Below are 15,695 nucleotides of genomic sequence, written 5' to 3'. Positions count from 1 at the left end.
ATACTCCGTGCTACCAAATACTTTGAATCTTTTGTAGTTTACGCCAGCTTATTGCAAATTACAGTACATATTTTGCACAGAAACTACACAAGAATGACAGGAAGAGAGAGAGAGAGAGAGAGAGAGAGAGGGAGAGAGTGAGAAAGAGAGAGAAATAAAGAGAGAAAGAGAGGGACGGTGAGAGAGATGGGAAGAAATAGAGAAAAGAATGAGAGGGAAAGCGAGATAGATAGGAAGAAAGAGAGGGCAAGAAAGAGAGAGAGAGAGAGAGAGAGAGCAAAGTAGAGAGAGAAAAAGCAAGAGAGAAAAAATGAGAGGAAAAAGTGTGCTTTTTGGGTCTTTGAGGCTCCGTATTTTGCATTCTTTCTTGTGCTATTTAGCACTCGTTTCATCTTGCATTACACATGAGAGCGACATCTGGTGGTCGAATATTACACAGTGTTCCTTTAAAGATAACACTCCAAAATGCGACTGCGGAGAAAAAAAATCAGGAACTGAAATCTCTGAACTCTAATTTTGGGCTGTCATTTTTTAAAATAATGAAACAAAGTCAATTTTTTTTTGCACATATTTTTGCTCAACCTAATTATTGTTTACTCATTTTGAATGTAGTCAAAAAATGTATATTTTGTTTTAAATTTACTAATTTTATTTTTGTCCGTGTTTTTTCTGTAGTTGCTATTTTCGTACCTTTTTATTTTTTCTATTGATAAACATCATAAAGATATAGTAAAACTTGAAAAACATTAAAAAATAGAGCAAGATTATTAACCAAAATGAATAACCTGCATTTCCTCCTCAGTAGAGGAGACCACAAATGATAAGAATTACAATATACAGTACATTGTTTATGAGATTAGACATGGCACTCCGGGATTAACACATAATAAGGATTTTAAAGAGAAAATAAGATTAAAAGAATGGCAGGACGAATGGGCAAACATTTGCTAGGTAGTGCTTGGAGCCCGGCGCAAGTTGTAAATGCATCAGAAATGTAAGCAAAATTATTTAAGCTCCAAAGGGACAGTGTGTATTATTTGACTTCTAGATGTTGCAGTATCATGTCATGCGGCCAAATACAGATGCTAAAAAGTGCAAAGAAGAATAAAAATTATGGAGACTCAAAACGGCCAATTGGCACCATATTCCCAATTATTTTGCACACACTTTTGGAGCTTTTTGGATCTTTTCGATTCCCGTACCAACAAGATGGAGGACTATCATGTAAACGCTATGTGAGGCTCACAAGGCATTCAATGCTGGCCTAAAAAAATATCTGAATCATGTGGTGTTATTTATATTTTGTCCATCAAAACTTGTTAAAGAATTTTAAATTGACTCCCTTTTGTCGCTTTTTCCGTGGTTGTGTCAAAAACCGGAACAGGAGGAGGACCCAGATGTGTAAAGTTTCTCACACAAGCTTTATTTTACGGGAATGGGGCAGTCATGTACATTAACACAAACGCCAGTGATTCGGTGATCGCTAGGCAGAAGAAGAAAGACAGAAGTCTGGCGTGGAAAAACAGGAAGCCAGAGATCAACGAGATTGATACCAGTTACACGAGCCAATACCAGACAGAACGGGACTGACAGTATCGAATACAGATATAGGAGACTGGAGACAGATATCAGACAGAACTAGATAGACGGGAACGATACCAGACACTGGAGACCGGAGGCCGATATCAAAACAGGACGAAATAGACGGGATCGATACCGGACAGGATACTCAAACAGGATACCGGACAGAGTCAAAACACACTTCTTGCGGGTGCAGAAGTTCGTTGACAGACTGACAAAGGGTGAGTGAGAGCACTGAGCTTAAATAGGAGGGAAGCCAATCAGTCAATGAGCCGCAGCTGGTGCCAAACGGGCGGGGCCAATTGGCAACCGTGACAGGTTGGGCTGCTTCCCAATAAGTACGTTCATATTCAATCATTTAACCAATCACATTTCAGCCATTCGATGCTGCTACGCTCAGAACTATACCTGAAGTTAAATTTTGACTTGAACCAGGACTTTAAAAATGTCACTGGTTTGACAAACTAGTTTGGTTACTGAGTGATAATTAACCAAAGTGATCATGCCAACTGCGGTTAGACTTGAAGAAACCGAGCTGTACAGTGAAATATATTGATTTAATCGTGAATGGTCAGACAACTCCGAAGCGAGCAAGCAGGAAAATATTTTGTCCGCCACTTTCAGCCTAGAGGCCGACCGGACCCGATCCGAATTTCAGGCCATGTTGGTACATTCGGGTTGGGCCTAGCTTCTCTCTTGCTGAAAAGTTTTAAAATGTAACTATCCACTCTCCGTTCTTCTTTGTCTCTTTTTTTACAGTCTTGTTGAACTAGAAAAAGGCAAGCCTTACTCTTTGCATGTTCTCTTGTTAGAAAGATCCGGTTGCTCAGCTTTACTAGCCTCAAGTTGGATTTGTTGCAAATAGCATGACGTAAGTAGAAGAGGCAGAATCTTTACATAACTTTGACCCATAGTTACCTTATCAGTCTAATAAATTCCAGTCTAATAACGGACACACTGTTCGAAGGAAGTCTTGTGTGGAATCGGATCCAAAAATGTCACAATTGTCACACACATTATTGCAAACGTTTTTGATACATGTGTGAAAAATATATGATTAATTCATGCAATTCTCAAGCCAGTTAAAATAGCATTAAATATTAATTAGGTTTTTGACCTTATATTGTGAATTATAGTACAAAAACAACTTCAGGAAGACACGTTCGTAAAGTATGTTTTAAATGTTGGTGAGTTTCATGGGCGTAACCAGCCCGTTTTGGTAGGGTACTTAAGCACCCCCCAAAATTATAGCGTTTTTAAAACTCTTTTTTCCTTAATAAAGGATGAGATAGAGATAGGCTTAAATATGATGAAAAACACTAGGTAAAGGATAGAGTAAAACAAAAAAAAATGTGAACAATGCAGTGTAGGAAATACTCCACTGCCTTGAAATGGTTCAGTCCAATTGAGAGCTAGCACCACATCGTAGTATTTTTGCAGTAGTAGTTTTGTTGTAGTATTACAATTGTTTTATTTTGTAGTTTTTATTTTTTTTAGTATTTCTGTAGTTGTATTTAATAGTATTTTCATAGTAATTCTTTTGTAGTATATCTGTAGTATTTTTGTAGTATTACTGTAGTTCCTTCCTGTAGCATTTCTGTTGTAATATTTCTGTAGAAGTCTTTTTGTAGCTTCTTGCAAAATTTTTCGGTATCAGTATTTTTGTATTACAGTGTTACTGTAGTGGGATTTTTGTAGTATGTCTGTAGAAGTATTTCCATACAAGTATCTTTGTAGTATTTCTTAAGTATTTTGTAATATTACTGTAGTTGTATTTTTGTAGTATTTTTGTTGTAATATTTCTGTAGGAGTATTTTTGTTGTATTTCTGTCGTAATATTTCTGTAGCAGTATTTTTGTACGATAGTGTTACTGTAGAGGTGTTTTTGTAGTATTTCTGTTGCAATGTTTCTGTTGAAGTATTTTTGTTGCATTTCTGTCATAATATTTTGGTATCCACATTTTTGTATTACAGTGTTATTGTAGTGGTATTTTTGTCGTATTTCTGTTGAAATATTTCCATACAAGTATTTTTGTAGTATTTCTAAAGTATTTTCTAATATTACTGTTAGAATTTTTATAGTACAGTAGTTATGTTGTACTACTTCTGTAGTAGTATTTCTGTCGTAATATTTATGTAGCAGTATTTTTGTATTATAATGTTGCTGTAGTGGTGTTTTTGTAGTATTTCTGTAGAAGTATTTTAAAGTACTTGCATACTAGTATCTTTGAAGTATATCTTTAGTAATTGTCGATATTCCTGTAGTATTTTTGTAGTATCCGTAAAGTATCTTTTTCGAATCAGAATGAAGACAAAATAATATTTTAGACCTTGTTTTAAGCACTCAATTTGATATTTTGTCCTGGAGCATTTTCATGTTTTTTTGTATTTTTGGCAGACATACAAATGACAATGAGGACAAAGTTGAAACCAAACATCACGACTATCTTTGATGAACAGATGATTCAGCAAAAAAATAAAAAACAACAATTGCAATTGGTCGTCTCAAAACTACATCATTACAGTTAAAGGAGCCCCCAGCCCCCCCGCCCCCCCCCCCCCCCCCCGGCGATTCATGTAGATTTAGCACCCCCTTGTGGTTTTATGCATAAACAGTCAGAATATTACATCAATAGAGTGCTTCGAGGTCCTAGGATTTACCCACAATGCATTGCTGGCGGCCGTTTTGGAAGTCACAAAGCTTTTCACTTCATTGTTATTGTTCAGCGAACCAGTTAGATTCTACATTGTAATGCCGAATACGTGCGTTATTGTTGGCTGTTGTAGCCGAGGGGAAAAGGGTGGGAAGGGCTTCTTTAGACTTCCGAAGTGTGTTTACAATCAGGGGATTGAAGCTCAGGAGAAAAGTGAACGGCGAAGACGAATGTGGCTGGCAGCTATCAATCGGTCGAATTTGCCAAAGCTTGACTGTGTTCGTGTTTGTTCTGACCACTTTCTGACAGGTAAATTGAATTATTTATGATGTAGAAATACATTTTAAAAAGGTTATGGGACATGTGTACTTCATGTACATGTGTCGACACCATTCAAGTATGGCTAGGTTAAATACTGTGTGCACAGACACATGCCGAACCCAACCAGACACAAATCTGTCGTAGGCTTCCATACTTTTGTAATTTTGAAAATCCTTCAGTTCACAAAAGGGACTTGGGTGGAAAATAAGATAGTTAATAATAATAATAATAATAATTTCCTTTGTATTGTCATTCTTTGTAACAATGTACATAGAACGAAATGTCGATGCACCTGACTCGTTGTAGCGAGCCGATGCAGCCGCAGCCAACAGAGGGCGCCGCCATTTTACCAATGTTATAAGTCTTAGGTATGACTCGGCCGAGGCGCGAACCAGCGACCTCCCAGTCTCAAAGCGGGCGCCTTACCATCTAGGCTACTGAGCTGGTAACAAGTCCGATGTAAGTCACACACGGCAACAAATCGGGATCAGTCCTTGTTATTAATTTTGTGGGATCCAATTTTCCAATAAAATGCAACTTCGCAGCGTACCGCTCGCGTGCTTGCTTGTCTAAACTCTCCACGTAGTTTTCCATAGTGTTGATGGACAAAATCCGTACACAAACGAAGCTAGTTGAGTAAATAAATAGACAAACTGAGTAAATATTTGCTCCTCTCGCTATCACCGCTTGTAATCGACAGACTTCCAAGATGGCGGCACGAAGCCGTGTTACTATTTTTAGCACAAAGCGCGGAGCCCTCTATAGCGCGACATTTTTAAATTTGAAAAGACCCTGTATCATTTAGCCACTACCCCTCCTATGTAAAGGATTCAGGAAAAAATATCATTTCGATTTAAATATTGGGCAAACATACATGAACTATCATGTAAATCTGTATTTATTTTACATATCAACATTTAACATTATTGTCGGCCATCTTGCTGCTCAGGGTGGCCGAAAAACCCAAAACTTTGCCAAAGGCTGGGGGGAAAAAGAAATGTCCGTAGATGTATTCTTCTTTGTGCTTTTTAGCAGTACTTTACAGTTGTACTACACACTTTGGAAACATCTACTGTGATGGTCAAATATTACACAGTGTGAGCTACATTTTGATACAGCAGGGGTTGAAAACATATGGCTCACGAGCCAGATATGGCTCCTATTATGAGTACAACTGGCTTGGGGATGACCATGCTATTCCAATTTTCAGGTTTATAAAGTCGAATAAACACAATGAGTAGTTTGTTTGGTCCACAAAGTTTCTAAAAACGTTTATATTCACGGTGTTACACCAACAGACCTCGTTTTGTTTCTATGTCTCTAAAGAATCATTTGTATGGAAGCTCATTAAACAATCTATGTTCACTGTTAAGACAATTTATGATGAAAACCAACAGAACAAACTGCAAAAACCCAAACACGCAAGCCAAGCACCCAGACCAATTTGGGTGAGTGGTAGAGGTGGGCGAATCTGTGCACAAATAGCACACTCCCCTAAACACATCCCCATCTTTTTTGTTTGCAGTATTTTGGGACATTTTTACTCTACAACTCTGATCACACCTTGTTTTGAAACCATCATTTACAGCTAAAATGAGGGTCGAAATGAGCCTTAATGGCGGGAAAGAGTCAGAGTCATTTTTATTTGTATAGCCCTTAATCACAAAGAGTCTCAAAGGGCTTCACAGGTTATTACACTATATTACACAGACTATTTTTCAGACTATTATTATACATTCCCCTGATCTGGAGCCGACGAGAAGAGTAGGTTATTCATATGCTATAGAGTAGAAGTGAGTTTTAAGCTTAGATTTAAACATTTCCACTGAGGTTGAAGATCGGATCTCAGGGGGAAGAGCATTCCACAGCACCGGTGCCCGGATGGAGAACGCTCTCGAACCAGCGGAACACTTCTTTGCTCTTGGGATCACCAGAAGACCGGCACTCTCAGAACGTAGGCTTCGGACCGGGACATAGGGGGAAATCAGATCTGAAAGATAAGAGGGAGCAGGTCCATGTATGATTTTGTATAATACTAAGAGAACCTTGAAATCACATCTAAGGCTAACAGGGAGCCAATGCAGGTTAGCCAAAATCGGTGTGATGTGATCGGTCTTTTTTGTCCTAGTTAAAAGCCTCGCTGCGGCATTTTGTACCAGCTGAAGACACTTGATTCTGGACTTCGAGAGAGTAGTGCATTACAGTAATCAAGACGGGAGGTAACAAACGCATGAATTATAATCTCCGCATCTGACTGAGACAGTATAGGACGAATTTTAGCAATGTTACGAAGATGGAAGAAAGCGGTTCTAGTAATTTTCTTTACATGTGTTTCAAAGGATAGATCAGGGTCAAATATGACACCTAAATTTTTAACTGAGTCACTCTGTGTGATGTGTCAATGTTCACAGCAGTTTTTGAGAATAAGTCGCGGCATTTAGATGGACCAATGACTAACATTTCGGTCTTTTCAGAGTTAAGACGCAAGAAATTGAGTGACATCCACTTTTTTATCTCAGTGAGGCAGGCCTCCAAATTTGCACAGTTTAGGGTGGCAGATTCCTCCATCAGAAGATATAGTTGAGTGTCATCTGCGTAGCAATGGAAACTGATATTATACTTGCGAATAATATCACCTAATGGAAGCATGTAGATGCTGAAAAGAAGGGGTGGCGAAGTACTGAACCCTGCCGAACACCACAGGTAACACTAAAGGGCTCAGATGTCATTTCGCCATATTTAACACAGTGCGTCCTATCTGAGAGGTAAGATCTGAACCATAAGAGGACGTTTCCTGAGAGACCAATCCATTTTTCCAACCGTTCTAGTAAGATATTATGGTCCACTGTGTCAAAAGCAGCACTAAGGTCCATCAGCAGCAAAAGTGATGAAGCGCCAGAATCCATTGCCAGTAGGATATCATTGGTTACCTTAATCAGAGCTGTCTCAGTAGAGTGGTTAGCCCTGAATCCTGATTGCATAGATTCAAAAAGGTTATTCTCGGATATGAAATAATTCAGCTGCTGTGCCACTACTTTTTCAAGTACTTTAGAAAGGAAAGGTAGGTTTGACACAGGTCTATAATTACATAAGCTTTCTGGATCAAGGTTGGGTCGTTTCAGTGTGGGTTTAATAACAGCGGACTTAAAAGCTCCTGGAACTACACCTGAGGAAAGTGATATGTTTATAATATTTAGAACTGAAGGTCCAAGGACGCCAAAAAGACCTTTAATAAGTGAACCTGGGAGCGGGTCGAACTGGCAAGTTGTCGGTTTGGCCGTATTCACCACCTGTTTAAGATTATCGAGTGACAGTTCACTAAAACGGGACAGATTCCCTGGACAGCCACCCTGTCGTGCATCTGTAGATTTCAGCCCTTTAGTATGTGTTGTATTAATGACGTCTTTAGCAATTTCTTCCTGTATGCATTGAATCTTCTTAGTAAAAAAGACCATTAAGTCATGGGCTGAGTGGGTGGAACTATCTTAGATAGTCGGTTGCCTTGTAAGCGATGCTACAGTGTCAAAAAGGACTTGGGGATTGTTCTTTTGTGACGCAATCACCTTCGAAAGGTAGGCCGATTTTGCAGAGGCAAGGGCCGCTTTATACTTTTACAAGCTGTCACACCAGGTTTGATGGAAAACCTCAAGCTTGGTAGCGCGCCATTTTCTTTCCAATTTCCTGCATTCTTGTTTAACGGTTCTAGTTTCATCAGTAAACCAAGGTGTGCGTCTTTTAGGTTGTGATTTTAGCCGTATGGGCGCTATTGAATCCAGGACACTAGCCAGGGTAGCATTAAACTCATTCCTGAGGGAGTCGATAGAGTCTTTGTATGAAGGAAAGGACGCAACTGCTCCTGGAAGAAGTTCAGAGAGCTCAGAAACTGTGCCAGTGCTTATATTGCGTCCGCTAAATCCTTCAGCTTTTTTAGCACTACATTTAGCTAGCACCTCAAATGTAGCTAAATGATGATCCGAGATAACGGTAGTACAGGGTAACACCGTTATGTTTGAGGTTAAAACTCCTCAAGTCAGAACCAAGTCTAGCGTGTTTCCATCTTTATGGGTTGGCAAATCAACCAGTTGATTAAAACCAAATGCATCAATTAGAGGCCCAAACGCAATAGTAAGTGAACTGAGTGGGGAGTTCATATGAATGTTAAAGTCCCCCATAATTATAATTTTGTCTGCATAGGTTACTAGTTCAGACAAAAGTTCAGCAAATTCGTCTAAGAAAGTTGTGTATGGCCCAGGTGCGCGATAGATAGTTATTACATAAATTGACAATAGAGAGGACCGCATCACAAGAGCCTCAAACGCCTTGTAATTATTAGAGGTACGAGGATTAAATTTGAGCGATTTTTCAGAAATGAGCGCGACACCGCCACCCTTCTTCAACGTGCGTGCTACATGGCTACTCACGTAGTCTGGGGGTGAAGCATAATTTAGCGCTAAATACTCATCCGGGCGTAACCAAGTTTCACAAAGACCGATACAGTTAAGTTTAAAATCACGAATAATGTTATCAACAAGTAAAGCTTTAGGAGCAAGCAATCTAATATTTAAAAGACCAAATTTTAGCTTTGCTGAATTATTTGACTTAGCTGAAGTCTTTGTATTCTTTGTAGAGATCGTCACAAGATTTGCCGTTGGGGCCGTTCGTGAGCGTTGAGTTTAAAGCGTCGGTTGTCCAGCGAGGAATGAATGGTGGAATCAGTCACATCCTCGCGTCCTTCTTGCTCCTTCGACTTCGCACGCTTCACACATCTACCCGCACGGCAACCACGCTTCTGTTTTCTGTCTTTACGGCGCCGTTGTCGTCGTTTATTAGGAGGAATAGTTGTCCACAAGGTTGCCGGATCTCTTTGAAGTTCGCTCGGTATATCATAGGCGGTGTAAAAAGTGCCCGAAAAGTCGAAATTTAGACGCCCACCCAATCGAATAAGTTCGTCCCTACTGTAAGTATTTTTGGCCACGCATGTGTCCAAAAAAGAAAGCAAAAAACGGTAGTAAATAGAAGATTTGCTGGAGAGCATCGAGCCGCAGCATCCATATTTGTTACGGGACACAGGTATTATCATTTCATGCATTTGAACAAATCATCAAATGTCACACAGAGAAATAAAGTGTGCTGAAGTATTAGCTTTTGCCAGGAGAGAGGGTTTCGGTGTTTTTTTTAAATTTTGTCTTAAAATATATATATATATATATATATATATATATATATATATATATATATATATATATATATATATATATATATATATATATATATATATATATATATATAAATATCTCATCTCATGAGCTGCACCGCTTATTCTCAGTAGGGTCGCGGGGGTGCTGGAGCCCATCCCAGCAATCATCGGGCAGTGGGCAGGGGACACCCTGAACTGGTTGCCAGCCAATCGCAGGGCACACGGGGACAGACAACTCACTCGCGCAGTCACACCTAGGGACGATTTGGACTGGCCAATTCATCTGAAATGCATGTCTTTGGGATGCGAGAAGAAACCGGAGTGCCGGGAGAAAACCCACGCAAGCACGGGGAGAACATACAAACTCTGCACAGTAAGGCCGGGAGCTGGATTTGAACCCACGCAGGAGGTTCCCATGACTTAATGGCTCTGTACATTGTATAATATTTGACCACTAGATGGCACTCTATGGTCTAAGGTGAATGAAAACCATTGCCTAATGAGCACGGCTTAGCAGCAACATGCAGACAAACATGGCGGCAACTACTAGGTATGCAATTCCCCTTATGTTAAAGAAATAAACATTTCTCCACTTATGAATATTTATAAAAAATAACATTGTTATGATAGATTATATATTTTTGCTCATTTTTCTAATCCATCTATCCATTATCTGCACCGCTTATCCTCGGTAGGGTTGCGGGGGTGTTGAAGCCAATCCCAGCTATCTTCGGGCGGTGGGCAAGGGACACCCTGAACTGGTTGTCAGTCAATCGCAGAAAGACAACTCACTTGCTTATTCACCTAGGGACAATTTGGACCAGCCAATTAACCTGACATGCATGTTTTTGGAATATGGGAGGAAACTCGAGTGCCCGGAGGAAATCCACGCAAGCACAGGGGGAACATGCAAACTCCCCACAGGAAGGTTCAATCTCATGACTTCAGAACTGTGCTGCACACGCTCTAATCACTGCGCCGCAGTGCTGGCCATTATTCAAATCAATGTTCTTTTTGTTTTACTGAAAATGTTTTTTGAACCTCTGGGAGGCACTTATATTACACAGTGTTCCTTCAAGTCAAATAGGTGCCTAATGTCCATCTTTTTGTAGACATAAGCGATACAGGAAATTTTGGTAATGATCCAATCCAAGTAAATACAGGATGGTATCAATCTTAACCAAACATTTTTGCTTGGAAATAAGAATTTTCTATTTCATTACGAAATTACAAGGCTTCTATTACAAATGTTTCAAAACCAAGGTCAGGAGAGTTTACCAAAATAAAGGAGCATTATTACGAGGATACAAATATAATATAATATAAAGTCAACTATAATACATTCAAATAGTGTAAACAATTCAATATAAATCTAAAAAATACAGCACGACAAAAAAAGCAGCAATGAAACAAAATACAAGTACTGTTAAACAATGTCAACCTTCCATCGCACCATATTTTGAAAGTGAAGCCAAAGTGCAAATAGTGAAAAGAGTAGAAAGTAAACCCATTTCAAAGTATAGAAAAGTAAATAGCTTAGGGGGTAGAGCAAGCTGTCTTGGGTCCCAACTCCTCCAAGTTACATGTAGGTTGTGTGTGTGTGAATGGACAAGTGTGAAGCACAATGTAAAGTGCAATGGAAAGTCTTTAATGATTTCAAAAGCGCCGTATATATACAGTAATGATAACCATTTACCTCTCTGCTTTAAAGCATTTGAAGGATCTCCGACGATTAATGTAGCTTTAGTGCCTCCTTGTGGTATCAAATGTAAACTGTCTGAATATTACTCCAATGACGCTATACAGTATTCCCAATTTAAAGCGTGCCATCGGTACGTGTTCGGAATATGTCATCAAAAAAATAATACAGAATTGCTTCCAACTTTATTAAACTTTTAAAGGATAATATATAGGTCTTAACATCAGGGTAAAAAAATGATAATTCGCCTTCTATGAACACGGAGGAAAAGTATAGTATGAGGCATGTAGTGTATGGTCCAGTCATCCATTCATTATCTGCACCGCTTATCCTCAATAGGGTCGCAGGGGTGCTGGAGCCCATCCCAGCTATCTTCGGGCAGTGGGCAGGGGACACCCTGAACTGGTTGCCAGCCAGTCGCAGGGCACACAGGGACAGACAATTCGCTCGCTCCTGCATTCACACCTAGGGACAATTTGGACTGGCTAATTTACCTGACATGTGTTTTTTTGAATGTGGGAGGACATTGGAGTGCCAGGAGGAAACCCACGCAAGCACGGGGAGAAAATGCAAACTCCACACAGGAGGTTCGATCTCATGACCTCAGAACTGTGCCGCACACGCATTGCGCCGCTGTTCCACCTCAACATGTGTATGTCTGCATGTATATTTTTTTACAAATGAAAAAATGGATAGGTCTCCAAGATTGGTCCCATGACTGTCAAGGTTGCCATTGCTCTCACTTGGCCCCGCTCGTTTGGCGCCAGCTGCGGCTCGTTGACTGATTGGCTTCTCCACTATTTAAACTCAGTGCTCTCACTCACAGTCCGTCAACGAACCTCTGCTCCCGCAAGACGTGTGTTTTGACTCTGTCCAGTATCCTGCTTGTGTATCCTGTCTGGTATCTATCCCATCTATCTCGTCCTGTTTGATATCTGACTCCAGTCTCCAGTGTCTGGTATCGATCCCCTCTGTCTTGTCCAGTTGATATCTTGCAACAGTCTCCGGTATCGATCCCGCCTGTCTCATCCTGTCTGAAATCTTGCCTAGTCTCCAGTATCCGGTATCGATCCCGTCTGTCTCGTCCTGTCTGATATCTGACTCCAGTCTCCAGTATCGATCCTGTCTATTCCGTTCTGTCCGGTATCGATCCCATCTGTTGGGTATCTGGTATCAATCCTGTCTGTCCCTTGCTGTTTGGTATCAACCCCATCTGTCCGATATCTGCTTGTGTATCTGGTATCGATCTTGTCTGTCTTGTCCTGTATCGATCCCATCTGTCCGGTATCTGCTCGTGTATCTGGTATTGATCCTGTCCGGTATCTCCCCCATCTCTCCGGTATTGATCCTGCCTGTCCCGTCCTGTCCGGTATCGACCCCGTCTGTCCGGTATCTGCTTGTGTATCTGATATTGATGTCGTCGGTCTCTGGCTTCCAATTTTTCCACGCCGGACTTCTGTCTTACTTCTTCCGCCCAGTGATCGCAGAATCAGTGGCGTTTTGTGTTCACGCACACGACTGCCCCATTCCCGTGAAATAAAGCTTGTGTGAGAACGTTACGCATCTGGGTCCTCCTCCTGTTAAGGTTCTGACAATGACCCCATTTCGTTAACTCAATGTGGCCCCTGACCCCGAATAGTTGCCCACACCCTCCTTAAAGCAAAAACAACACTAAATGAAAATTATACATCAGACCTTTAATTCATTCCTCGACTCTAGGTGCTTCTGTTGAAGTGACTCCAGAAAAACGGCCATTTTATTGAATGCGCAACATATGCGTTGTCATGACAACATTCCGATGACATCACGACAAGTTTCGGATCACATATTTTCGGGGTTTAGACTTAAAAAAACTCAGATATTTCAATGCATGTGCTATAAATAAAAAAAAAACATCCATGTTTATGATAAGAGGCCACTTTCGCTCACATTTTTTGTACAAGTGAGCGTTACGATAAAAAGGCCTTTTGTCGGAATACAACCGCTTCACACTCAAAATGTCAATTACAATTAAAAACACAAAAACATTCGACCGGTAAAAACATGACATATTTCACATTACAGTACTGAAAGCTCAGAAGGATGAGATTCGAGGAGCGATCGTCCTCCTAATTCTGACATGTGCATAGATCGTAAAATGCTACATCTGACGAAAATTCTAGACATTCAAAAAATAATAACAATTCCGTGCAATATTACGTCTCTTTGAAAACAAATGTTATTGGTTGGAAAAAAGTAACATTTTATAACTACTAAAGCTGATTTGTCTGAATATCGACAATTTACTTCATGTGTGAGTGTTCTCGCGTTAACTCCAGTTAAAAGTTGATGCTCAGTCAAAACTGAACTTTGACGTCCATGAGCGTCAAAGGCACTCAAGAGGACTACAGAAACGAAATCAACTGCACCACTTGCGTAATTATCGTCTTCTTTTTTGTGTTTTTTAAAAGTCCTCATCTGTGCTTCAGCCGTTGGTGGTCGTCGTCGTGGCGATGGCGATATGTACCAGCTCGGGGATTCGTCACCAAGTTTTTCGTGATTGGATGGTTTGCGTTCGTGTGGGCGGAGTCAAAGCCGATTGGCTACGGTCGAAGGCAAAAAAGGATGTTGGGAGTTCAGATTCGGATTTGGTATCCATCGGGCAGTGTGCTGAGCTCGGGAGATTTGGGTTCCACGCATGCTGGCCTGAACAAAGACATAAAAGGAATAAAGATATAATACTTTCTCTGTAATCTTTAATACTGATATCATTACTACATAAAAATGATCTTCCATCCACAAAAAATAATGGTATTGTGCAGATTTTTTTTTTTTAAATGGCTGTTATTGCCACATATATGGATACCTGTTACCAGTATGGAAGAGTACTGAAACTTCAATAAAAGTCTGGAATCTGCACCAAGACTAACACCTGGTATTGGTATGGGTGAGTACAGATACCATGAAAGACGCTAGTAATAGCACCAATACAATAACTGCTGTCAGTATTGGAGAGTACTAATACCTAAAAATGGCTGGTATCAGCACCAAAACCTATACCTGCTCATGGTATAGTGTCAGAACCCAAGCAGAAGGTGGACCCAGACGCGTAACGTTTTCACACAAGCTTTATTTTACGGGAATGGGGGGGTCATGCGTGGGAACAAAAACGCTAGGGTTTCGGCGATCGCTGGGCAGAAGAGATCGAAACTGGACAAGACAGACGGGATCGATACCAGATACAGGATACGTGAGCAAGATACCGGACAGGGCAGGACAGACAGAATCGATACTGGACCGGACAGGATGGGACAAACAGGACCGATGCCGGATACTGGAACAAGATGCAGAGAGGATGGGACCGGATACTCGAGCAAGATACCGGACAGGACGAGACAGACAGGATCGATAGCAGACAACGGAGACTTGAGCAAGATACCAGACAGAACAGGCGGGATCGATACCGGACACCGGAGTCTAGAGCAAGTTACTGGACAGGATGAGACAGACGAGATTTATACCGGATACTGGATACACAAGCAAGAGACCGGACAGGGCAGGACGGACAGAATCGATACCGGAGACTGGAGCAAAATACCGGACAGGACGAGACGGGCGGGATCGATACCGGATACTGGAGCGAGATACCGAACAGGACGAGACAGACGGGATCAATACCGCAAACTGGAGACTGGAACAAGATACCAGATAGGACGAGACAGGGGGGATCGATACCGGATACATGAGCAGGATACCGGACAGACTCAAAATACAAGTCTTGCAAGTGCAGAAGTTTGTTGATGGACTGACAAGGAGTGAATGAGAGCACTGAGTTTAAAGTGGAGGGAAGCCAATCAGGCAACGAGAAGTAGCTGGTGCCAAACGGGGGGCCCAAATGAGGGCAATGGGAACTGTGACAGTATAGTAGAATACTTATAAAAGGCTAGTATCAGCACTGATGCGATACCAGCTGTTGTATGAGAGAGTACTGATATTTTAAAAAAGAGCTGAAATCAGCTCCAACATCAGGTATTGGTGAGTACATATAACTTGAGGCTGGTATTAGCACCGATACAATAACTGCTATTGGTATTGGAGCCTTTATACATAAAGGCTGCAATCTTCCCCAACACGAACACCTGGTATTGGTATGGGTGAGTACAGATACATTGAAAAACGCTGGTATCAGCACAAATACAAACACTCTTATCAGTATTGGAGAGCACTGATACAGTGGCTTGCAAAACTATTTGGCCCCCTTGAA

The 15,695-nt window shown here is 40.9% G+C and overlaps 1 protein-coding gene across 4 annotated transcripts in view; it reads right to left on the bottom strand.

The window, feature by feature from the left end:
• Positions 1-13,128: 13,128 nt before the first annotated feature.
• Positions 13,129-15,695, bottom strand: part of vash2 (vasohibin 2) — a 36,858-nt gene continuing 34,291 nt past the window's right edge. For all 4 annotated transcript variants that reach the window (XM_088324927.1, XM_088324928.1, XM_088324929.1 and 1 more), the window contains one exon: positions 13,129-14,137. In XM_088324927.1, the coding sequence (XP_088181053.1) occupies positions 14,068-14,137 (70 nt within the window). In that variant the 3' untranslated portion in view covers positions 13,129-14,067. The remainder of the gene's footprint in view (positions 14,138-15,695) is intronic.

The sequence above is a fragment of the Urocampus carinirostris genome, chromosome 20, assembly GCF_059441175.1.
Source record: "Urocampus carinirostris isolate Australia breed hairy pipefish chromosome 20, RoL_Ucar_1.0, whole genome shotgun sequence".
NCBI classification, from domain to species: domain Eukaryota; kingdom Metazoa; phylum Chordata; class Actinopteri; order Syngnathiformes; family Syngnathidae; genus Urocampus; species Urocampus carinirostris.
Note: the sequence above shows the minus strand (reverse complement) of the source record. Positions and strands in the feature narration are given on the sequence as shown.